This window comes from Diabrotica virgifera, chromosome 10 (assembly GCF_917563875.1).
Source record: "Diabrotica virgifera virgifera chromosome 10, PGI_DIABVI_V3a".
In the NCBI taxonomy this organism is placed as follows: domain Eukaryota; kingdom Metazoa; phylum Arthropoda; class Insecta; order Coleoptera; family Chrysomelidae; genus Diabrotica; species Diabrotica virgifera.
In genome coordinates, this window is record NC_065452.1 from 133,906,890 (window position 1) to 133,932,413 (window position 25,524).

General features: G+C 34.2%; 1 protein-coding gene across 4 annotated transcripts in view; it reads left to right on the forward strand.

Annotated features, from left to right (window-relative positions):
* LOC126893418 (UDP-xylose and UDP-N-acetylglucosamine transporter) overlaps window positions 1-25,524 on the forward strand; it is a 90,354-nt gene that overhangs the window by 51,785 nt on the left and 13,045 nt on the right. For all 4 annotated transcript variants that reach the window (XM_050663583.1, XM_050663580.1, XM_050663581.1 and 1 more), the window contains 4 exons: window positions 5,081-5,165; window positions 11,236-11,452; window positions 14,553-14,690; window positions 22,165-22,350. In XM_050663583.1, the coding sequence (XP_050519540.1) occupies window positions 5,083-5,165; window positions 11,236-11,452; window positions 14,553-14,690; window positions 22,165-22,350 (624 nt within the window). In that variant the 5' untranslated portion in view covers window positions 5,081-5,082. The remainder of the gene's footprint in view (window positions 1-5,080; window positions 5,166-11,235; window positions 11,453-14,552; window positions 14,691-22,164; window positions 22,351-25,524) is intronic.

Genomic DNA, 25,524 nt, shown 5'->3' on the forward strand with positions numbered 1-25,524 from the left:
TGGGCACCGAAAGATTTTTGTGTTATTTGTGAAAGACAAGTGACATTTTCCTACTTTCTTTTATATATATTTCTATATGCTCTGGGTGGGATTTTAACCCCCAAACCCCCCGCTCGGTGTGCCACTGTTCCTAACCTAATCCAAACAATAATATTTTAATTAAACCTATCTAAATATTAAATAAAAACCTAAAAGTTTCTTTGAGATAACAGAAATGTGATTTCACCGTGATTGCACGCGCAGTGAGGAATTCCCTCACTTGAAGAGGGATGTCTCTTCTTTCAACTATCACACAGCACACTGACCGCCTGAAATATTCTATAACTTATTCATACCCTCTCGTGAACCATGCTAAAGGCATTCCTGGGTGCTTAAGGTTATCGTATTAGTTTACACAATTTCATTGGTTATAAACAAATATGGTGAGGGATTCCCTCATAGCGCGTGTAATGGCGGGTTAAAGAAATTGTAATGTCCCTGCTACAGAGTACTTTTTTCAGTTTGTTGAAAGCATTTCTTGCCTGTCCTATTCTTGCTTTAATCTCTTCTGTGTACTCATTAGTTTCATTAATTATTGTACCCAAATATTTATATTTTTCAACCTTTTTAATTTGTTTTCCATGTATTGTTATGCTTTCTTGGCGCTGTTGAGCTTTTGTGATTACCATAAATTGTGTCTTTTTTGTGTTTAGGGACAATCCGTTTTCTTGGCTGACTTCTACCACTCTGTCAACCATTTGTTGTAAATCTTCAAGACACTCGGCTAATAAAATAGTGTCGTCGGCAAACCGTATATTATTGATTGGTCGGCCATTTACTTTTATTCCCGTGGTTAGGTCTTCTAGTGCTTCCTGGATTATTTCCTCTGAATACAAATTGAACAAAGTAGGAGACAGGACACAGCCCTGTCTGATGCCCCTCTCAATCTGTATTTCATTTGAAAAGGCGTTGTTCTCTTTTACCACAGCGATCTGATTATAATAGATAGCACTAATGATCCTGATGTCCCTCATATCTAAGTTTTTCTTTTCAAGTAATTCGATAAGGCGGTTATGTCTGACCTTATCGAAGGCTTTGTTGTAATCCAAGAAACACATATATACTGGCTGATTAACATCCATGTACCTTTGCACAAGTACATTTACAGCGAACAGGGCTTCCCTCGTTCCCATTGCATTTCTAAATCCAAATTGCGTGTCGCTTATGTCCTGCTCAAGTTTGTTATGTATTCTCCGGTGTATAATTTTTAAAAATATTTTGAGTGTATGACTCATTAATCTTATTATCCGGTGGTCTTGGCATTCTTTTGCGTTTGGTTTTTTTGGCAGTGTTATGAACGTTGACAGCAGCCAATCTCTGGGAATGATTCCTGTACTGTATATTGTATTAAATAAGTCGACCAATATTCCAATTTACTGTTCTTCTATTAACCGTATTATGTCTACAGGTATTTGGTCAGGACCTGTTGCCTTGTTGTTCTTTGTTCGCTTTATCGCCTCTAATACCTCATCTTCTGTTATGTCTGGGCCGTTGTCGACCTTTTCCTGCTCTAGTACTATCTCAGTCCGTTCGTCTTTAAATAGCTCTTGAATATATTTCTGCCATCTTTTAAGCCTTTCACCGACGTCTATAATTATTTTGCCGTTTTTATCCAGCAGTATGTTTGATTTTTTCGTAATATTTGTGCCTGTTATTTCTCTAATTTTCTTATGAAGGTTTAAGTTATCATGTTTCTCTACCAACTGTTCAATCTCTGCGCATCTGTCACTATACCATCTTTCCTTTGCCTCTCTGATCTTTCTCCTTATTTCTGTGTGTATAATATGACCATACATAGCAATGCAGAAAACATTGTCTAAGGCTGATATTAATGCTACTGTTACAAAATGAGCTTTTCATTTTGATAAAGCTTTGTTGGGCTACCTCTATTCTAGCTCTTACTTCTTGTTTATAATTAAGTTGATTGTTGTACCAGCAACCAAGATATTTGTATTGGTTTATGTATTCAAACTGTTGGTGATTCACATATATATTGGAAGAAGTAAATTTTTGCTCTATTGAATTTTCATAACTTTGGTTTTCACAGTATTGACTTTCATCCCCACTTTCTCACAACTCTCAGTGACCCTATGTAACCGTACCTGGAGACTAAAGTTCGAATCAGTCATTAAAACAGTGTCATCTGCATCTTCTTATGGTCAGACATCTGTCTTTTGCACCATGCAAAAGTTCGCCAGTGTTAGTTATGCCTGTCCAGTTGCCGATCTGCATCTTCTTCTTTAAGTACCGTGCCCAAATTTTTAGGCGTGGGTAGCTTCCATAACAATTTGCCGATATCGTTCTCGATCTTGTGCGGCATGTAACAATTGATCTGCTGATAAGCCAGTCCATTGACGAAGGTTTCGGAGCCATGAATATTTCTTTCGACCAATTCCTCTTTTTCCGTCGATCTTTCCATTGAGTATTAACTGCAGCATCCTGTATCTGCTACCTCTCATTATATGCCCCAGATATTCAAGTTTTCTCTTTTTTATCATCTTCATTAAGTCACCTTCGCCTTGACCTACTCTGTTTAAGACTTCTCTGTTTGAAATGCGTTGAACCCAAGATATTCTGAGCATTCTACGATACGACCACATCTCAAAGGCTTCTAATTTGTTCATCATGTTAACCTTCATGATCCAGGTTTCACATCCATATAGTAATACAGGATACACATAACATTTTAGGAACTTGATTCTTAGTTGTAAATTCAGCTGAGAGTTGCTCAGAATAGATCTAAGTTTCATAAATGCTCCTCTTGCAATTTCTATACGAGTTTTAATTTCTTCATCCGGATTTAGTGTCTCGTTTATCCAACATCCTAGGTATTTAAAATGGTTAACTTTTGTTATTGATTCATCACTGACAATTAGTTGCATAGGGCCGACGTCTTGTTTACTAACCACAAGTAACTTTGTCTTTGTTGCATTTATGTTAAGTCCGTTATTGGAGCATTCTCTAGTGACTCGATCAATAAGGAATTGAAGATCTTCGATATTTTCAGCCATGATCGCGGTGTCGTCTGCATATCTGATGTTGTTAATAGTTTCTCCCCCGATTCGAACTCCACATTGTCTTTCCAAGGCTTCATTAAAAATTATTTCTGAGTATACGTTAAACAAAGTTGGGGATAACACACAACCCTGTCTGACACCTCTTTGAATGCAAATTTTGTCTGTTTCTTTGCCGTCTACCAGAATAGAAGCTTCTTGATTCCAATATAGATGTTGTAAAAGTCTCAGATCTTTATCATCTATTCCAATCATTTCTAGATATTCAAACAACCTATCATGTTGAACTCTATCGAACGCCTTCTCAAAATCTATAAAGCAGACGTAAATTGGTTTCTGTACTTCCCATGATCGTTGAAGTAATGTTAACATTGAGAACAAAGCTTCCCTTGTTCCCAATCCTTCTCTGAAACCGAATTGTTTGTTTCCCATTGTCTCTTCACATTTCTGCTTGATTCTATTAAGAATTATCTTAAGAAGTAGCTTGAGAGAGTGGCTCATGAGACTAATTAGTCTAAAGTCTTTACATGATGATGTATTAGGTTTTTTTGGGAGTGGAATAAATGTAGACTCCAACCATATCTGTGGCATCATTCCAGTCTCGTATATATGGTTATAAATGTTTGTTAATTGTGAGACATTACATCCAGATGTTTGAGCCAGTCTGATGGTATTTGATCAGGGCCTGGAGATTTCCCATTTTTGCTCTGTTTGATGGCTTTCTCTACTTCCGCTTTTAAAATACTAGGACCAGTATTCGTATACTTTGTGGTGTTAAGTGGTGGCCTCGTATCCAGGAAGAGCTCTTTTATATAGTTAGTCCATTCTTCCTTTTTTTCATCCAAGTCGAGAATTATGTTACCTTTGGAGTTTCTCATAAAGTGAGGAGTTCTTTTTCTCTGAGTGTAGGTAATTTCTTTAAGCTTTTTATGTATATTAAACTCGTCATGTTTTCTTTGTAGTTCTTCCATTTCACGACATCTTTGTTCCATCCAGTCCTCTTTTGCTCGTTTAACCACGTATCTTATTTGTCGATATATCTCTCTATACCGAATCTCGTCTTTGTTTTTCCAATTTCTTCTTTGTTGAATAAGGTCTAGTATTTTATCGGTCATCCAATCCTTTTTCTTTATTGGGTCTTTTTCTGGTTTCAAAACTTCGTTTGCTATGGTGACCATGGCGGAATTCATGATATCTAGATTTTGACCGATATTTTCTTGTTCAGATCTTTCTAACTGTTTTTTAATCTCACGATTTATCTTATTTCCGAACTCATCTGCTATTACGGCATTTCTTAGGAGTCGAGTATTAGGTTTCTTCTGCGTTGTGGGGCTTTTATTCTTTTTAGTTTTAGTTTGAATCCAGCACAGAGCAGATTATGGTTAGTTGCTGCGTCTGCACTTGGGTATGTTTTTGCAGATGTAATACTGTTTCTAAACCTTCTATTAATGATCTGCAAATCTAATCTGCAATAATGATCTATTAATGAACCGATCTGCATAACAGGTGTTATTTACTCGTTCCCCGATTATCCTGATACCTTCTGAAAAGCGAGATAAAGCGTTCGCAAATATTACCTCCTAGTACATGTTAAACAGTATCGATGATAGCACACAACCCTGCCTGACTCCTAGTTATATTTCAGTTGGCCTTGTCGTGTTACCATTGGTCTTTATGCTTGCTGTATAACTAATGATTAATATATTATATAGTTGAACATTTTTCACAACAACAGTAGTTAAGTGACCCCAGGATTTTGTTCATTTAGCAATGAAATAAAAGCTAAAACCTGACGTGGGACCTGTAAAGTATTAAAATAAACATTGAAAAATCAACTAAGTAGTTGTTGGAGTTGCAAATAACTAATACCACCCAAAACTTTGTTCATTTAACAGGTTTCTTTGTTAGTTACTTTTATATTCTAAATTCTGGAGTATGTTCGCAATATATAAATAAACGTTATAATATGTCAATTAACTTTAATAAAAAATTAAATATATAAATGAAATATTGTTTCTACTTTTTAGAAATGTCCGCGAAAGCTGCTCAAGCAATAGTATTAACATTAACTGGATGTATGCTAAACAATGTTTTTCTTGAATATATTATCAAGTAAGTACAAAATTTAATATTTATTGGAAATGCACTTAAAACATTTATGATTTTGCATTTTTAAAGCTCTCGATATTATCTGGAGTGGTATATCAATATTTGTAATATTCTCCATATCTCAAAAGTTGTGTAACTTATTTAAGATCTTTCCCATAAGTCCAATAAAAACATAGGCTACCATACAATGTAAAAAATGGAAAGACCTTCAAGAAATGCTGCAAGTAACACTTCATTTGAAAGTGAGAGAATATTACCAGCAAATACTTACTGTATAATCATCATGGCATCTTTGGGCTTTTCCGATTCATTTGTCGCAGAGAACCAGTCCGCATTAACATTTTCCTTGTACCGGGTGTCCCAATAAGATTGGCTCTCGGCCATATCTCAGAAACCGTTTATATTACAGCTTTGAGAAAAAATATTTATAACCAAAGTTGCCTCGGGAAAAGCCTGGAAATTATTTTCATAATTGTAGGTCCACCTCTAGAGGGCGTAATTGAATATCAAAAATTAAAAAATCTAAATTTTACAAAATTTACCTAATGAAAGGGCACTGGAAATCCAATCATTGTATTCTTCATAAAATTCTGCGCATATTTGATTTCACAAGTTTAAGTCTACCTTTGCAAATAAGAGCTGGGAGTGAGTGGGAACCTTCTTATGAAAAAATGGCTGTAAGTCCGGTTTTGCTAAATCGAATTTTGCATACTTGGTCTTGTTGAAAACAGCTATTTTTCGTCAATGTAAGTGTCTTATTTTCAAAATAGCCTAATAAGTAATATTCAAGCTAGGAGGCGTTATTTAATTATTTTCAGAAATCTAGTTTTCTTTGGAAAATATTAAATACAAGTATGCATTTTTAATCCTGTATTACAAAATTAGAGCAAATTAGCAACATAATACCGAAAACCGCATGTCGATACCTTTTTTCTATCTCGAGATATCTTAAGAAATGTGTAAATTTTAAACAAAATGGTTACTGTCACCGGTAAACGAGGTTAAGGAAAAGTAGTGTGCTATGGAAAAAACAAATAAACATTTTCCAGATGTAAACGTATATAATTCATTAAAACAACAATAAGACAAACAACACTATAAAATATAACAAAGAAATAAAAGCAACTACTTACTTAGTCTTAGTGACTGCCTAAATGTTCAAATTGTTGCCCATCATTTTCGATGCAAGCATTTACTCTTTCAAGAGTATATTGAATAACAACAAATTTAACTGTTTTAGACTTTTATTTTTGGGGACGGATTAAAGACCTTGTTTTTGCCGCTAGGTCTACTACTCGAGATAACATGATCTAGAATCTAGAGAATACGAAACGCCATTCAAAGTGTTGCGAAAGCAGAAATTGAGACTACTGTTCAATCTACACTTGAAAGAGTAAATGCTGGCATCGAAAATGATGGGCAACAATTTGAACATTTAGGTCGTCACTAAGTAAGTAGTTGTTTTATTTCTTTGTTATATTTTATAGTGTTGTTTGTCTTATTGTTGTTTTAATTAATTATATACGTTTACATCTGAAAAATGTTTCTTTGTTTTTTCCATAGCACACTAATTTTCCTTAACTTCGTTTACGGGTGACATTAACAGTTGTTTAAAATTTACACGTTTCTTAAGATATCTCGAGATAGAAAAAAGGTATCGACATGCGGTTTTCGGTATTATGTGGCTAATTTGGTCTAATTTTGTAATACAGGATTAACAAGCTGAAAATGCGTGCATTATCATAACGAAAACTTTGTTTATTTACGTATTTTAATTCATAATATGGAAAATTGCTATTATGAAAAGTAGTTTAGAATTAATAATTATGTTTTAATGTGCAATTATATCATTCTAATTTAAATATTATGAACTATAAAGGTAGTTTACTCTTGATCGAAATTCATATTTTTTATATACCTCGTATAAAATTAATAAAATTTTATATGTCATGGTTGCATCATAAATCATAGAACATGAACAACTTTTTATGAAGAATAACTTTTCTTCGTCAAATTAAAAATAAAAGAGTTATTAATGGAAATGTTGTTGGTGTCCATAATTTGAGAAAAATCTTCAAATATTTTTTTCCATTAGAAGATTGTAATTGCACATATCAGACCATAATTTTTTATACCAAACAATATTGTTTCATATACTGTCGGTTCGCTAAACTTAGACACAACTGGCTAGTGATTTTAGTCAATAATTTTGCCAATTGGGCAAAAAAATGATTACTAATTAGTTAATAATTACTAAATCATTAGTAATTTTGCTAATTTTGGCAAAATTCGCAAAAAACAAAAAATTTACCTTCTAAAATCACTAGCCAGTTGTGTCGAGTTTAGCGAACCGACTATATTTTAATTTCATAGCAAATGGAACAGTCCATTTATCATAAAGGGGAGGCCGTATACTCGTATAAACATTTTTAAAGCTGTTAATAAATTATTGCTTTTAAAATATACTCAAATTGTATTTTTAAACATCTTATTTATTTTATATAATAATTAAATTCACTATCAAATGTCATTGATGTTTTATTAATACTTAATTTAAAATTTAGTTTGACATTCACGAAGTGTCAAACTCAAATGTAAATAACCTATGCTTTGCTTAACAAATCGAGATTAAAAAACTAGCCTACTTAATAGCAACGATTTCAGCTGGACGTGTAGTGTGTCGGAAGAAAATAAAACGATTGTGACGTCACATTTTAGACTTTGAGGTCGATTATCTCGAAGACGGTTAGAAATATCGAAATGCCGTTTTCAAATTTGGATTCAGAAGAAAAAACTTCATAAGAATCCATCGATAAGTCTGATCTGAGTATTGCAGGAGCGGCAACGCAATAACACACACACACACTTTTGCTTGCGAATTTATAAACGAAATGTTTTCGTTGAAAATGCATACTTGTATTTTTGTATTTAATATTCTCCAAAGAAAACTAGATTTCCGAAAATAATTAAATAACGCCTACTAGCTGGAATATTACTTATTAGGCTATTTCGAAAATAAGACTCTTACATTGACGAAAAAGAGCTGTTTTCAACAAGACCAAGTATGCAAAATTTGATGTAGCAGAACCGGACTTACAGCCATTTTTTCATAAGAAGGTTCCCACTCACCCCCACCTCTTATTTGCAAAGGTAGACTTAAACTTGTGAAATCAAATATGCGCAGAATTTTATGACGAATACGATGATTGGATTTCCAGTGCCCTTTCATTAGGTAAATTTTGTAACATTTTGATTTTTTAATTTTTGATATTCAATTACGCCCTCTAGCGGTAGGCAACTTTTGTTATAAATATTTTTTTCTCAAAGCTGTACTATAAACGGTTCCTGAGATATGGAAAAATACCCCAACAGTGGCTAAGGTCAACTTTTGTAACAATCCCTAAAAAACCCAATGCCAAAAAAATGTGCAAGATTATCGAATGGCCTTATGAGCCATCTCCTGAAAACTTTTTTAAAAATTATACATAAAAGAATATATAAAAAGGGTGAAGAACACATGACAAACACACAATTTGGCTTCAGGGATGCATTGGGTACTCGAGAGGCATTTTTTGCAATACAAGTTCTCTTTCAAAGATGTAGAGACGTGAATTGTGATATATATGTGTGTTTTGTTGATTACCAGAAAGCGTTCGATAGAATAAAACATGACGAACTGATGAAAATATTAAATTCAATCCATCTAGACAGCAGAGATCGCCGTATAATAAACAATATCTATTACGAACAAACTGCAGCTGTTAGAGTAGGGGATCAGTTAACAGACGACATAAAGATAAAAAGAGGTGTGAGACAGGGATGTATATTGTCCTCATTATTGTTCAATACATATTCAGAGCACATTATGAACCTAGTGCTAACGGACATAGACGAGGGAATACTTATAAACGGAGAACGATTGAACAACATAAGATACGCTGATGATACTGTCATTTTTGCAGACAGTCTTGAAGGTCTGCAGACACTTGTCTCCAGGGTGGCAGAAGTAAGTAGCAGGTTTGGGCTTGATTTTAACATCAAAAAAACCAAATACATGGTCATAAGCAAATATAGGATGCCACCTGGTCAATTACTAGTTAACCAACAACCTATAACACAAATCACCAACTTTTGTTATTTGGGTGCAAACTTAAATGAACAATGGGACCAATCGACGGAAATTAAGATAAGGATCGAGAAGGCAAGATCAGCTTTCGTCAAAATAAAAAAAAATCTTTAACAGCCATGATATAAAATTGGAAGTAAAAGTTCGTTTACTAAAATGCTACGTATTCTCCGTTCTTTTATATGGCGTGGAGTCATGGACCTTAACTGAAGCATCACTGAAGAGACTCGAAGCATTTGAGATGTGGTGCTATAGACGCATGTTGAGGATTTCCTGGATAGACAGAGTTACCAACGAAGAAGTTCTTCATAGAATGGGTAAAGAGCTCGATAAAACGTCGCAAACTGGAATGCCTGGGCCATATAATGCTCAATGAACAACGGTATGACCTACTTCGGACCATACTTCAAGGTAAAGTGCATGGGAAAAGAGGTTCAGGACGAAGAAGAATATCCTGGCTGCATAACCTGCGAAAATGGTTAACTTAACCACTACCGGACTTTTCAGGGCAGCAGTCAACAAAGTCAGAATAGCCATGTTAGTGTCCAACATCCGTAAAGGATAGGCACCACAAGAAGAAGAGATATGGCCGAGAGCCATTCTTATTGGGACACCCGGTACAATTGATTGTGTGATTGGCATCTTCTACAATTTTTCTCCATTCATTCCTGTTTTTGCTTATGATTACCCATTCTCTAACTCCCATCTTCTTAAGGTCCTTGACTATCTGGTTCTCCCATCTGGTTTTGGGTCTTCCTCGTGGTCTGCCTGATACAGGTCTCCATTTGATAATTTTCTTGATAACTGCTTCTGCATTTCTCCTTTCTATATGTCCCATCTATCTGGGTCGCTGTGCCTTAATAAATCTGACGTCTTCTCATTTCAAAAGTTCTCTTAGTTTGTGGTTCATCAGTTTTCTAAATTCATTATTACACAAGTTTAGTGGGCCTGCTATCCTCCGAATTATTTTTCTCTCTAGGATCCTCAGTCTTTCTTCATCTTTCTGTGTCAGACACATTACTTCAGCGCCATGTGTGATTACTGGTCTAATTGCTGCTCTGTAAATTTTCAATTTAGTATTCTGAGTAAGCTTCTTATCTTTGAGAAAATTGTATTTCTAGTAGTTTCTGTTTCCTGTCTGGATTCTTTCATTGATTGCTAGGCTTCTGTCATTAGTTCCATTAACTGAGACTTACTGTATAATGGATAAAAAGATTTTTTTTTTGTAAAAAAACACATCTGGCAGTTAAACAGTTGTCAAACTCCGTTGGATGATACTGAGAAAGACGAGTGTAGTTAGCCACCCTCTCAGAACTAGGTGTAGATTTGACTACTTTTTTTGCTACACTTTTCGAAGGAACAACTTAGTGTACCACTACATCCAGCAAAGAAACAACTTAGTGTAGCAATTTTACACTTTTTCACAACTAGTGTTATACCTAAAAGCAAAGGAACATACCTAATCAGTGCTATGTATCTACTTCTTTCTGATGTGGTACCTTTTAATGGTGTATTGTACCCTTTTTTTGGTTCTTAGTCAATAGTGGAAGGTGGCTGATTGGCTAGATTAGGGTAGGTACAATGCTCTGTGTAGCTGTATTAACATTGACTGCTACTTCAGTATATGTGACAAAAAAAAATTGCTCTTCATGTCTCTGTCTATGTGAAGGTTTACTGCATGCTGGCATCGAGAGCAATTTTTTCTCAGTCACATAGACAGAGATGGTAGGCAATGTGTTAATATTATTATTTAACGATCATGTAATGATAGCTATTACTCACGATGATGAAGTTTGAAGTTGATGAAGGCGAGTGTCATAATTCACCAGAGTGAGTAATAGCCATTACATGCAAGTAGAATACTATACTTTTTCTATGACCTTTCTTATGTGATAATTAATTCATTATAAGTTTCTCTTAACAATTGGAATGTTATATCTGTTTTAGATTAGACCCAGGAGCAGGACATTTGATAACATTATGCCAGTTTTTGTTTATTGCTGTACATGGACTCATTTTTACCTCAAAGTTTGGAACAGTTAAGCCCAAAATTCCATTAAGTGGTTATATGACGTTAGTAGTATTATTCTTCACTACAAGTGTGGTGAACAATTGGGCGTTTGCTTTTAATATTCCTGTGCCATTGCATATGATCTTTAGAGCAGTAAGTAATGCAGAATTTCAAAAAGTATTTCAATGTACTAATAAATACTAATAAAAACTAATAAATAATATTCGAAAGGATGAATTGCATTATTTAAACTTAGTTTTCAAAACTATTTTTTCATTGTTTTCCAAATACTTCTTTTGACTGTAATAAAAGCAGTTTATATGTTTGAAAACTGTATGGTGTAGAAAAATAAATGAAACAAAAAAAAATAATAAAAGATCCAGATTCAGGTCAAATGCTACTTAAAGAAACCACATCCTTATGATATAAATTGGTGTCAAAAGTAACATTTTTAGTAGAATTAGTAGAATGTAGTTAAGAAACAAGCTATTCAATTTTTATTTCATTTACATTTATCTTTACATGTCTTCTTCTCCTTCTTTATCTTATAAACAATTCTGTTTGTTCATTGTCAGATATATAATAATATCGTATGGCATTTTTGCCGGGGAGTTCGTTTCGGATTGTTCCGGCGCCATTTACATCTTTACGCCCGGCGCAAATTGATCCTAAGCGAACACAACCTGGCACCGGCGAGTTGCGTAGGCGTAGAGAGTTCTGCGCATCCTAATATCAGTGAATACAGTGCCAGGTCTAGCCTGCGAACGTTTGTCATCGGAATACAATTTTCTGGTGTCATGGTACGCGTGACTCAATTCTCAGTTCCGGTTTTGTTTTCGAGATGGACGTAGAAAAGCTAATAGAACTCGTTCGAAATTACTATTATTATAAACAACACTGATTGTGATTGGATTGTCGTTGCAAAAACTGCTTACCTATTACATATATTTATATCTTGTCTACATATTTTATTTTTAAGCATGAACAAGCCCGGTATGATGACACATTTTATTTGAGGGTTATGCGATATTCACAGATACGGTTTTTAATAATCATGTTGTGTAGATTTAAGAAATGAATGATATTTACAAAATTTTTATACCTATAGAAAAGGGATTACGCCATCATTTGTGACATTGTATTTCTAGGCCTGGATCCCGCGTACCAACAAAAAGTTGATTAATAGCAAGCTGAAAATTTGTTAATAGCTTAACGTTGTCTCGTCAGACAAACTTTGATGTACGGGAACACTGAAACAGGGGAAGTTTTAATTGTGGAACAAGTTAAAAATTTGGAACGTCAGACTACAAAAACGTTCCATATATTTTGTCGGACAGAACTTCCAATTGATTTGTTACCATTTCATTAAACTCTCATGGAAACGTTAGACTGGTGTTTATCACTAACTGGGCATTTTAATGAGTGAAACAGGAAGAACATGTCAAATAACAGGAATCATGTTGGTTAGTAATAGCAGTCTGATTTTTGCATGAGAGTTTAATGAAAGGGTAACAAATCGATTCGTGGTTCTGTCCGACAAAATACATGGGACGTTTTCGTAATGTGACGTTCCAAATTTTTAAACTGTTCCACTATTAAACCTTCCCCTGTTCCAGTGTTCCTGTACATCAAAGTTTGTCCGAATAGACTCCGTTAAGCTACTAACAAATTTTCAGTTTGCGGAATCCAGACCTATAAAGTATGTTTTGCTTTTAAAATAAAAGGTGTCCTTCATTTTGTGTAGGTTCATTTAATAAAAAATAAAAGTTAAGTTTCTGTAATACTTAAGAGGCGGCATTTCGAAGACTTGCATCATATTGAAAATATGTACCGCACGGATCTGTAGTTAGTGTGGCTTTAGCCAATAAATCAAAGTTATGCGTTTACAAGAGCATATTATTTGAAAAATAAGGAGTACCATAATGTGTCATAATTATAATCTCCTTTATACAGATCAAAAAATTGTTAAGTATGTATTTCTAAATCCACACAATCATTGGAAAATGATTCATGGTAAAAAATATCTATTAATGACACTGTTATCGACAAAGTCGATCAATTTTAAACTTGTCATCATATATTTATTAGACTTTTGTTTACCGTTAAAAATTAAATGATGGTTGGGAATTGTATTTTTGTGTTATTTAATCTTTTAGCAAAAACATAAACAGCAAAAATCTTATTTAAAACATGCGAACCGTTTTTGGAATCACAATCAATGGAGTGTTTAACTTATGCTTGTTACTATAAAGGTATGTAGAAATTAAATACTCAGTGTAAGATATCTTTTTATGCACCCGCTTATGATCAAATTCGATGTTTTCGAAAGTCATACCGCTACGACTACTAGGGACGTGTAAGATATACGATTAAAACGTTACTAGTTACATGTACGGAACTACCGTTTTTTAGTTGCCTACTCAATTCAGTACAAGGATCAGATACATCAGTATTTTGTAATCAGTATTTGTACTCAGTACCACTGAGAACCGGTATCAATAGTAACCGTTACATGTTTGCACTTATTTTGCTCGTCTCTATTCGTTACGGCGACAGCCGACGGTCGGGTTAGCTTGTGTTTAATATGCGGCACGCTAGAAAAATAACTGCACAGGTCACCCGTCCCACCGGGGCAGGTTGTGACTCGCTTAGGTTCAATATGCGCCGAGACTTAACCCTGTTTCAAGTAACTAGGGTCGATGTACACTAGCCCAGAGGGACCGACGGCCTAACGTACTCTCCGAGGCCCGGTGAAACGGCTTTTATCATTTTTAGAAATGAAAAATTAATTGTTGTTGGCAGGGCTTGAACCCGCGTGCTCTGGAGTATGAGGCCAGTGATCATGCCGTTGAGCTACGGCCGTTCACGTTCATTGTCAGATTGATACCTATATGGAAGGTTGTCACTCCATCTTTTGTGCAGTCGTCTGATGTCCATTAGTTTGTTACACTGTATGTTACATTTTCTGCTAATCTCTTCACTCCTCTTTCGATCCAACAGCATATTTCCTGTAATTCTTCTCAGTATTTTCATCTCTGTTGTTTCCAGTAGTCTTTGTGTTGTCTTTGTTTCCTGTAATTCTTCTCTGTCGTTTCCAGTCATGTTTGTGTTGTGGCTGTGTTGTCTTGTTTCTGATGCATGTGTCGTAATAATACATACAATTATCTTGAACTATATACTTTTTACAAAGAAGTTTTATTATGTTTTTAATTGTTTTATCAGTAGACTACAAGATATTGGTTTTATTTTACAGGGTTCACTAATTGCAAATATGATAATGGGTATTATTGTTCTGAAGAAGAAATACACACTAGAAAAATACATATCAGTACTTTTAATTACCTTGGGTATTATCATTTGCACAATTTACTCAAGCTCAGAGAAACCAAAGGTAAGTCAAAGTTTTTTATTTACACAAGGAATCCATAATAAATGTAAAGTCTGTTTTAGACTATAACATAAAATGATATAAGAAAATCGTATACTAAGTTTTGTCACAATGTTAACAATTATAAAACAGGAAACAAAATCTGTTAACAGAAAATGTTATACAAATTAGAACATGTCCTATTTGATAACAATTTTTAGTACACAGGCATGCGCAGTTAGGTTATTTTCGTTATACTGTCACATTAAGCAATCCATCGACCTGTCAAAGATAAACCACGTGATCTTTGGTTGGCACACAAAACTGTTCTTAACCTAAACTCAATGTAATTATTGATTTTTCTTATTTGTTTTTTGTCGTGATTTTGAGGTAGTATAGTATTTAAAGACATTCATTAGATTAATTATTTTATAAACTTTACGTTTTTGGTGATTTTGAGTGCTGACAACATGCCTGTGACTTGTATAGTAGTGAACTGTGGAAGTCCAACTGATCGGGATAATGTTAATTTTAATTTGTTTTTTGTCCTGATTTTGAGCTAATATAGTATTTAAAGACATTCATTAGATTAATTATTTTATAAACTTTACGTTTTTGGTGATTTTGAGTGCTGACAACATGCCTGTCACTTGTATAATAGTGAACTGTGCAAGTCCAACTGATCAGAATAATGTTAATTTTAATTTGTTTTTTGTCGTGATTTTGAGCTTAATATAGTATTTAAAGACATTCATTAGATTGATTATTTTATAAACTTTTCGTTTTTGGTGATTTTAATTGCTGAAAACATGCCTGTAACTTGTATAGTAGTGAACTGCGGAAGTCGAGCTGATCGGATAATGTTAATTTTTTTCGTGTTCCCTCTATAGGGCTTTTCATTCACAGCCATTTGTTTTGAGCTTCTGTCATATGTCGTATAATCCGTGTATAGTAATATTATACACGGATTATACAACATCTAACAGAAGCTCGAAACAAATGACAATCGATGAAAAAGCCCTATTAGAAAGTCATTTATGTTTCCTCGCCTAACTAAATTATCAAAAAACGGGACGCACTCATTCTAGGAATTATGGTTTTTATTAATATTATTACAATTATTTATATGTGACACTAACGTAACTAGTGACATTAATTTTAGGCCAATGTGACAAACTTTATTAATACTAAATTTTAACATTTATCCCCTATTTTGTTAAAACAATATTATTTTGTTTTTCATTCTATTCAAAATAAATGCAGTTTTGACAGGGAATTTGTTTTGTTATTTATTTATTCCATATAGACCTGGATCCCGCGTACCAAAAAAAAGTTGATTAATAGCAAGCTGAAAATTTATTAATAGCTTAACGGTGTCTAGTCTGACAAACTTTGATGTATGCGAACACTGGAAGTTTTAACTGTGGAACAGGTTAAACATTTGGATCGTCAAACTACGAAAATGTTTATGTAATTTGTCAGATAAAACTTCCAATTGATTTGCTACCAATTCATTAAACTCTTATGCAAAAACTATACTGGTGAAAAAATCACCAACTTAGCATTTTAATGAGTAGAACACGAAGACCATGTCAAACTACAGGAATCATGTTGGTTAGTAATAGCAGTCTGATTTTTGCATGAGAATTTAATGAAAGGGTAACAGATCAATTGGATGTTCTGTCCGACAAAATATATGGGATGTTTTCGTAATCTGATGTTCCAAACTGTTTCACAATTAAAACTACCCCTGTTCAAGTGTCACAATACATCAAAGTTTGTCCAACTGGACACCGTTAAGCTATTAACAAATTTTCAGCTTGCTATTAATCAATTTTTTTGGTACACGGGATCCAGACCTAATAGGTTTGTTCGTAGTACGACAAACGATTAGCAACTGCTGCCAACCATCAGATGCATGAGCAGTTAACAGTTAGCGTTGTGCAGTTAATAGTTAGCATTCATAGACTAGTGATGTAACGAATATTCGTATTCGCATTCGCGAATATTCGCATGTTTTTGCATATTCGCATCCGCATTCGCGAAATTTGTGCGAATGTGTTGCGAATATGAAAACCAGAAAAAAAATAATTTTAAGATAAATTAGGTTAATAAAATCAAAATCTATTCACTTCTCATCTTTTTTTATTAAGAAAAGGTAACTTAACCTCAAACATGCAGCTACTCTCAAATGGAAATATGTAGGACACAACAGCAGACAAAGAGACGGAAGATGGAATGAACCGATAACTCACTGGAGACCTTGGGACTACAAAAGAGGAAGGGGCAGACCACAGACGAGATGGTCGAATGACCTAAAGAGATACGCAGCGACCAGATTGACAGCATTAGCACTGAACCGAGAACAGTGGAAAAGTAAGGGGGTGGCCTACGTTCAACTTTGGACAAATGAAAGGCAATAGATAGATAGAACTTAACCTTGTATATCACACTCACATTATCAGCCTTCACTTTTTTTTATTATTTGGTATTATGTAATAAAGCTTAAGAGATTCAGATTGATTTACACTAAATATTAATTAACTTTTCATTAAAAATTTAGGAAACATTACAAAAATAGAAACAAATTAAAAAAAACGACATTCGCATCCGCATTCGCAAATGTCAGTAGCAGATATTCGCATTCGTATTCGCGAATGTTAAAAAAATGACATTCGTTACATCACTATCATAGACTACGAATGCGCATGTGTCTGATGGTGGGCAAGAGTTGCTGATCGTTCTACGAACAAACCTATCAGTAAGCACAATTTGTGATATCCATGGGTAGTTACTAACAGAAAGAGGCAGGATTTGATTCTCACAACATTTATTTTAGAGTCAAAACATAGTCATACCTTAAACGATAAATGTATATTATCATTACAAGTTGATACTAATTACAAAAATAAATACACATTTAAAAGACCAATACATAATTACTCATGATGAAAAAGTACATTATAATTAAAAATGAATAACCATTTTCATATCGCTGCAACATAATGCCAAAGCCATTTTATATTTCAGTTCGTTTAGTGAGCGCAACAAGCACTCTGACCGAACAGTTTCAAAACTCATTAGTTTTTCATCAGAGAATGCATATGTTGCTATCTCCAAACCATGTAGCTGTAACATATGTACATGCATTGGGTTCTTCTTCGTCTGTCTTGCCCTAGGCATACTCGGCTAAAAATAGGATTGCTGCAATATGGCTGCAGACTTCACTATTACCGGCCATACGCGTACAATGTGCATTTGCTATGTCATCAGAACTGGCTATCATCCCACCCAAGCATTTAGTCGTTTAGCATTAGCTTTTTGGAAATGCTTCACCTAAAAAAACTATTTAATTTTTTTGGAAATTCTTCAACTACAAAAATTTATTTTTATTAGAGTATTTGCGTTCTTTACAATGATTGAGAATATTTTATTTAAAATCAGACATTCATATAATATAATTTTAGAACAATCATGACAGTAATTCAAATAGATGGCAGTAATAAATCATTTTCAGAGAATTATGGAGTTCGCAGTTTACAGATTAGGATGACGATATGTCTGGTTTCATACAGACAGATATATAAATGTAAATAAATCTAATATTTAGAACCAATTTATCCAAAAGACATTAATACTGTTATCCATATATTTCTTAATGGTGAATAAATAAAATAAAGGCATACCTTTCCAACAATAATATGGAAATCAGGAAATCATTAACAATTTTTACTCCATCAAAACAAATCCAGCTGTAAAATATTTATGTGCCTGAAGGCTTTTGTATCCTTTCATCTGCTGCTTAGAGTAGTAACTGTGAGACTCCACCAGATATGTATAAATATCTATAATAGTAACTTGATGGACTGCACTTTACTGTAAAATCCAATTCCGACTGAATTGCGTATGGATCTAAATCCCCAATTATTTTCAGCTTCAATAAATATCTAAAACAATAAAAGAAATAATGTTATTGCTTGCAAAATTCATCATTATTGATAAATATCGGGGCAAAATGAACAGTAAATAAAAATTGTTTCGCCTACCTTTCTCGCAACATCTGGAGTTTCCAATAATAATTTCCTTAAATAATCACTTTGCATTTTGGTAAAGTTTATAAAGTTCACAAAAACAGGAAACGAAATCCAAATGAATCCAAAATAGACAAAATACGACGATAAACAATGAAAAATCATTGAAAAATAGATACAAACATAACCTCTTTGTTAGTTTGTGTGCCAACCAGAGGTCACGTGCTTTGGATTGCCTAATTGGTTCTTTTAAGGTTAACTTTTCTTTTAAGAAATGTTGCAATGGAAGCAGCTGATAATAATAGAGTTTTCTTATCCATCATATAACATATCTTTGTAATATAAAATATCAAAGATAAAACTAACCTGGTTAAATGTTGAGGAAAATGAGGTTAAAATATTCTTAAAAGAAAATAAGAAGAAGAAAATTTAGGTTAACAGTACATGTACCATCACAAAAATATAAAAAAGTACTTTTTTTAGCATGCAATGCGCAGAATCACATAACATATTCTAATAGGAAAAAGTGACAATGTAATACACAAAACTTCTTGTTTGAAATATTGTACACAATACATAATTTCATGTAAATTTTTGTTAGGTATATCATTTTCTGTTAACAAAAAAAAGTATAGTCTGAAACAGTCTTAAGTAAACACTTCTTCTTCTTGAAGAAGTCCGTATCCACTATAGCCATCCATCTCCTACGATCTTGCGCTTCCATTTTCCATTGTTGTATCCCAATCCTAGATAAATCACCTTCAACATCATCCTTCGATCTTTTTCTGGGACGACCTACCGATCTTCTACCATCTGGTCTCTTAAAAATACTGTCTTTTACACTGTGCCTTCGTCTGATCTTACCACATGACCTGCCCATCTTATCCGGTTAGCTTTTATATGTCTGACGATGTTTTCAGTACCATACAGAATCACCAATTGCGACGCCTTCTCCACTCTCCTGTTAATTCATCTGTTTGAGGGCCAAATATCATTTTGAGAACCTTCCTTTCAAATACCAGCAGCTTAATTTATTTCCCGATGATGTAGAGTCCATGTTTGACTTCCTTATGTAACAACTGGGCGAATAATTGACATGTGCAGTCTTAATTTATATTGTCTTTTTTGCAGCTTAGATCTTAATAATGATGATAGGAAGTATAATGCTCTATTCAGATATTTAAACTCTTTTACCACTTCGAAGTTGTGGTCATTAATGTCAGTTATGTTCTGCCTAACTTTTGGTCTTAGATTTTTGGTTACTGGCATGTATTTCGTCTTCTCTTTATTTATTCGAAGGCCCAGACTATCAGTTTCTTCCTCGAGATGTGAAAAAGCGTCTCTTGTATTCTAGATCCTCAGCAAAGGCCAACAATAGTTTTGATCCTCGATCTGCAAATCCTCCTGTTAGCTCAGATGACATTTTACTTATTGCATATTCTAAGAGCAAATTGAATAACACGGGGTCTCCTTATCTAAATGACATCGATCTTCTGTTTCATACAAATTAACCAAAGGGACTATTTTGGGTCGCAGTCTATCATAGAAAGTTACCTGAACAACATCTATAGTGTAATACTCAGTAGCTGTCAATAAAACCATATTTTTACTCCACACTCAAACATTTATTTACCATCGTCGATCGAGAAGAAGCGGACAAAGGGGCATTACAAAACAATTCGATCCTGATATTTACATCGAATTATCCATTTGGTCCTTCGAGTCGGATAGTCATTCACCCCTGGCTAGTCATTCCACCATACGCTATAAATTTAGCTATAATGTGCGACGGTTCTCGATCTGAACATATAATCAATCAAACTAGTTTTATAAAGCTGTCGCCAAAGACCCGAAACATAACATTACTCACATCCAGTAATGGATTGGAGACAGCAATTGGAAGTTATTTAAAGACTCCTGTCAGTCCCATTGAAGAGCTTATGCAGAGGCCAATCATAAAGCAGATCAACATTCCCAGACATAACATAGATATCTGGGGAGATGAGTTGCCAAATATTGTACTTGGGGCAGAGCAGTTTGACCAAGATATATCCGAACACACGTGGAAAACCATTGCTAACCATCAGTGGATTCCTCATTTAACCACGGGACTAGTCACTATATTCATTGTTATGTTGATTGTCATTATGTGGAAGGTAGTCAAATATATTCGAAACTCCAAGAGAGCCAAAAAACAAAGGCATCAAGGTTCTTGCATCCAACCTCATCCTGCGCCTTGAAGACATACGGTATCACAACCAAATTTAAGTAAAACTTTAGAGAAAGCCACTCCTAGATCAGTTTCACTGAATGGGCTTAGATTTGAATTACGATAGTTTAGCTGAATCATAAATTCTAAATATTCAAGTTATAGGTAGCACTGCTCAGGTGAGATAATTATTCAAAAACCGAGTGGATTAGTGTTATGATTATTGTTATATTATTATTATTTTATATTTATATGTGTTTAAACATTTTCTATTGGTCGTCTGTTTCTTTTAAGTGGCCAATATGTTCAATCTCAAATGAATCCCTTAATTTGTAATATCACATTATTCTTAACATCTTAAACTTTTATAGTTTCACCGTGTATAATTGAAACATTGGGAAAATATATCGAGTAATATTTTGATTATTAGAGTCCAGTGAACCTTTTGCAATCTAAATAAATTGCCAAATCGTTGTATTTCCAATGTTGCAATAGTTTCCTCAATAAACTGTAGTTGTAAGATTATAAAGATTTGATGTTTTAGTTGAAAAATTTAGTTGAAAGATTATAAAGTTCGTTGCTGTTGCAACTTATTGATGAATTGTATATTTTGAAGAGATTATAAATTAACCAAAGGGACTATTTTGGGTCGCAGTCTATCATAGAAAGTTATCTGAACAACATCTATAGTGTAATACTCAGTAGCTGTCAATAAAACCATATTTTTACTCCTCACTCAAACATTTATTTGCCATCGTCGATCGAGAAGAAGCGGACAAAGGGGCATTACAAAACAATTCGATCCTGATATTTACATCGAATTGTCCAGTGAGCCTTTTTAGCAAAATAATTGATAGAAACTAATGTGCTGTGCTAATTGTTCTTTATCTCATTTCTTAGGTATGGGTGTTATAACAATTCCATTCCGTTCCCTAGACATTTTCTATTGCTGCTATATTCTCAGAATAACCTAACGCGTATATATGATTATCATGTAACCTTCTGGCCCAGGTTTTAGTGTTAACGATTACTTACCTCCGACCGTCTGGACCGACGGGTTTACATGCCCTCCGAAACACGGTTGCAGCTGAGATAAATTAGAATTTGAAAAATTTCTGGTGTCTTTGCCAATGATCGGCTTGGCAAACCAGTACCAGTGTTCTTTGCCAGTAATGTAATAAAATTCATAAACAACCTTATTTAAGTCAAATCTTATTTGAAAATATCTCAAGGAAACTAAGGAATCTGAACATTTTAGGTATGTGCAGACTGTGAATTAGGTGTAGAGACTCATTCAGATGCAGTAGCAGATCATTTCTTCTGGTGGATCATTGGAATAATCCTGCTCACAGGAGCTTTACTACTATCAGCAGGAATGGGTATTTTCCAAGAGGGGCTGTATAAGAAATATGACAAACATCCAGAGGAAGCTCTTTTCTACACAGTAAGTTTAAATTGAAATATCATTTTTCTATTTAGAACCTCTCTCTCTAGGTGTAAGTATAAACTCACAGCCACAATTAACCGCCTACCTCGTATTTCATCCATTCATGATATCCTGGATTTCAGATTGGGGGATATTGTGCCACTCCTCTACCGCAGTCTACTTGAGCTCTCTGAAGGATGTAGGGGCTGGTACTCTTGCTCTTACCCCATTTTTTGAGGTTGTGCTAAATATGTTCAATTGGGTTAAGATCGGTACTGCGTGACGACCATGGTAGAACTTGAACCATGACATGGTCTTGGAGAACTTCTTCCACGTTTCTTTGAGCATGCACACTGCCTCTATCGAGCACAATAAGATCAGTATAAGCTTTTTAAGAGATATCTCCCTATATCTCCCTAAATAGATGATGTCACTCCTCTACCGCAGCCGTCTTAAGCTCTCCGAAGGATGTAGGGACTGGTCCTCTTGCTCTTAGCCGTTTTTTTCAGATTATCCCAACATGTGCGCACTTGGGTTAAGATCGGGACTGCGTGCCGGCCATGGTAAAACTTGAATCCCGATCTCATTAAGGGGTGAATTTTCCGGTATGGCAACGTGCAGTGTCATGCACTAATCTAAAGTTTTCTCCAATGAAGGTTGCGAAAATCATGACATGGTCTTGGAGAACTTCTTCCACATATCTTTGCGCATTCACACTGCCTTTATCGAACACAACAAGATCAGTACAAGTTTCGTAAGAGATACCTTCCCAAATCATTATTGACCCTCCTCGGTAAGCCACTGTTTCGGTTATAGTGTATGGAGCAAACCTTTGCCTTAAAATGGCCATGAATGAATAGCATTCGCAGACGATCTAACACTGTTAACGACAAGTAAGAAAGAGCTAAAAAAATTAATGAGCAATATAATAAAAGAGACAAGATACATGATAATCGCAGAAACAGAAAAAAAAGAATGTGTGTGTACTTTGTACGCACGTAAGAAGATATTCTTCTATTATATAATAGGTAATTTAAACGAAGTAAATATACTTAACCTTTAACTACCCGCGCATCAAGTTATAACATAACTACACGCGTGGCGTACTTTGTACGCCACAAGAAAATACACTTAAAAACAGCGGATTTGTTTAATTTTTTTTTTTTTTTAAATACACTTAGTTGTTTGTTATAAACCTTATTCGGCATCAGTGAATACTTGGAGTTCCTTTTCAGTAAGCCAATTGGGATTTATAACTGGAATCATGGAATAACTGGATTCCATGATAAATAAAATTACTAATAAAAAAATTTTTTAAATGTGATTTTTTACAGGAGAAAAAGTATTGTTTACAAAGAAAAATATATTTTTTGCCATAATGACTAAAAAACAATTAAAATATGTGCTTATATTACGACTTATAGTAATATAATCCTGGGGTATATTGTCCACCACCGGAAACAACAAATAATAAAATGTAAATTACGATCTTTCCAGAACGCCGATTATAACGAAACTAAAACCAAATTGTAAAGCACATTCCAGTGATAGGTTAGAAAAATAAGCAAGGTCAAAAATTAAATTTTTAAATATATTTCCAGTAGAATTCTTATATCTGGCGTACAAAGTACGCCAGCGCGTGTAGTTAAAGGTTAAAAGGTTATTTGTATTTTATTTAAAAATCAAACTAACTTTCTTATCTACCACTTTCAAAAAATTTTTATTAAAACAACCAAAAATAAAAAAATATATGAATCGCCCAGGAATTGAACCCGCAACCTTCCAATCTCAGTGCTAACGCATTGCCCACTACTCCAGCGAGGCCCTAGAAATAGACATGTAAGTTTCGGATATAATTACACAACACGGCGACATATAGTGTAAAAATGTTATGCTTACATAATATTTTATTATTTTACTACAGGGAAACACAAATCCAAAAACACAAGAATTATAATAAATAATACATTTCCTAAAACCACTAATATATTCTTTTAATGACTTATTTGCACGGTTACAGATACATACATACCTATCTTGAAAGATTAGCAATGAACTACATACTGTCAGAACTACATACTGTCAGTGTGCGCAGACGCGCGGATCATGTACAATTTTACCCTCAATCGATTCGCCGCTAAAGAAGAATATCTTCAAAAAGACAATTTCACATAGGAGACAGAAGAAGAAAATTCATGCATGTTGAAAAGAGTTTCTGAATTTACTTACCTAGGTGTAAAATTTATGAAAAGGGATAAGAGGAACGGGAGATAGAAGGCAAGAATAGCAAAGGGAAACAAAAAGTTTGGAGCATTGTGATTATTAATGAAATCCAAATATGTCTAAAGAAAAACAAAAATTAGAATCTACAAAACAGTTATCAGGCCTACAGCTACATATATGTACCGGGTGTCCCAATAAGAATGGCTCTCGGCCATATCTCAGGAACCGTTTATAGTACAGCTTTGGGAAAAAAATATTTATAACAAAAGTTGCCTCGAGAAAAGCCTGGAAATTATTTTCATATCTGTAAATCCACCGCTAGAGGGCGTAATTGAATATCAAAAATTTAAAAATCAAAATTTTGCAAAATTTACATAATGAAAGGGCACTGAAAATCCAATCATCGTATTCTTCGCAAAATTCTGCGAATATTTGATTTCACAAGTGTAACTCTACCTTTGCAAATAAGAGGTGGGGGTGAGTGGGAACCTTGTTATGAAAAATGGCTGTAAGTCCGGTTCTGCTTAATCGATTTTTGCAAACTTGGTCTCGTTGAAAACAGATCTTTTTCGTTAATGTAAGAGTTATAATTACAAAACAGCCTAGTAAGTAATATGCCAGCGAGGGGGCGCTATTTTATGTTTTTCAGAAATCTAGTTTTCTTTGGAAAATATTAAATACAAGTATGCACTTTTAACCCTGTATTACAAAATTAGACCAAATTATCAAAAGAATATCGAAAACCGCATGTCGATACCTTTTTTCTGTCTCGAGATATCTTAAGAAACGTATAAATTGTAAACAAACTGATAATGTCACCGGTAAACGAAGTTAAGGAAATCAAAGTGAAAACAGGTAGTGTGCTATGGAAAAAAATTAGAGCGGAACACTTGCGGAGTGCCGACAGAAGTGAATATTTCTCATAGATTCAATTATATTCGGTTCGATTCCATTTAATTGGACTTAATT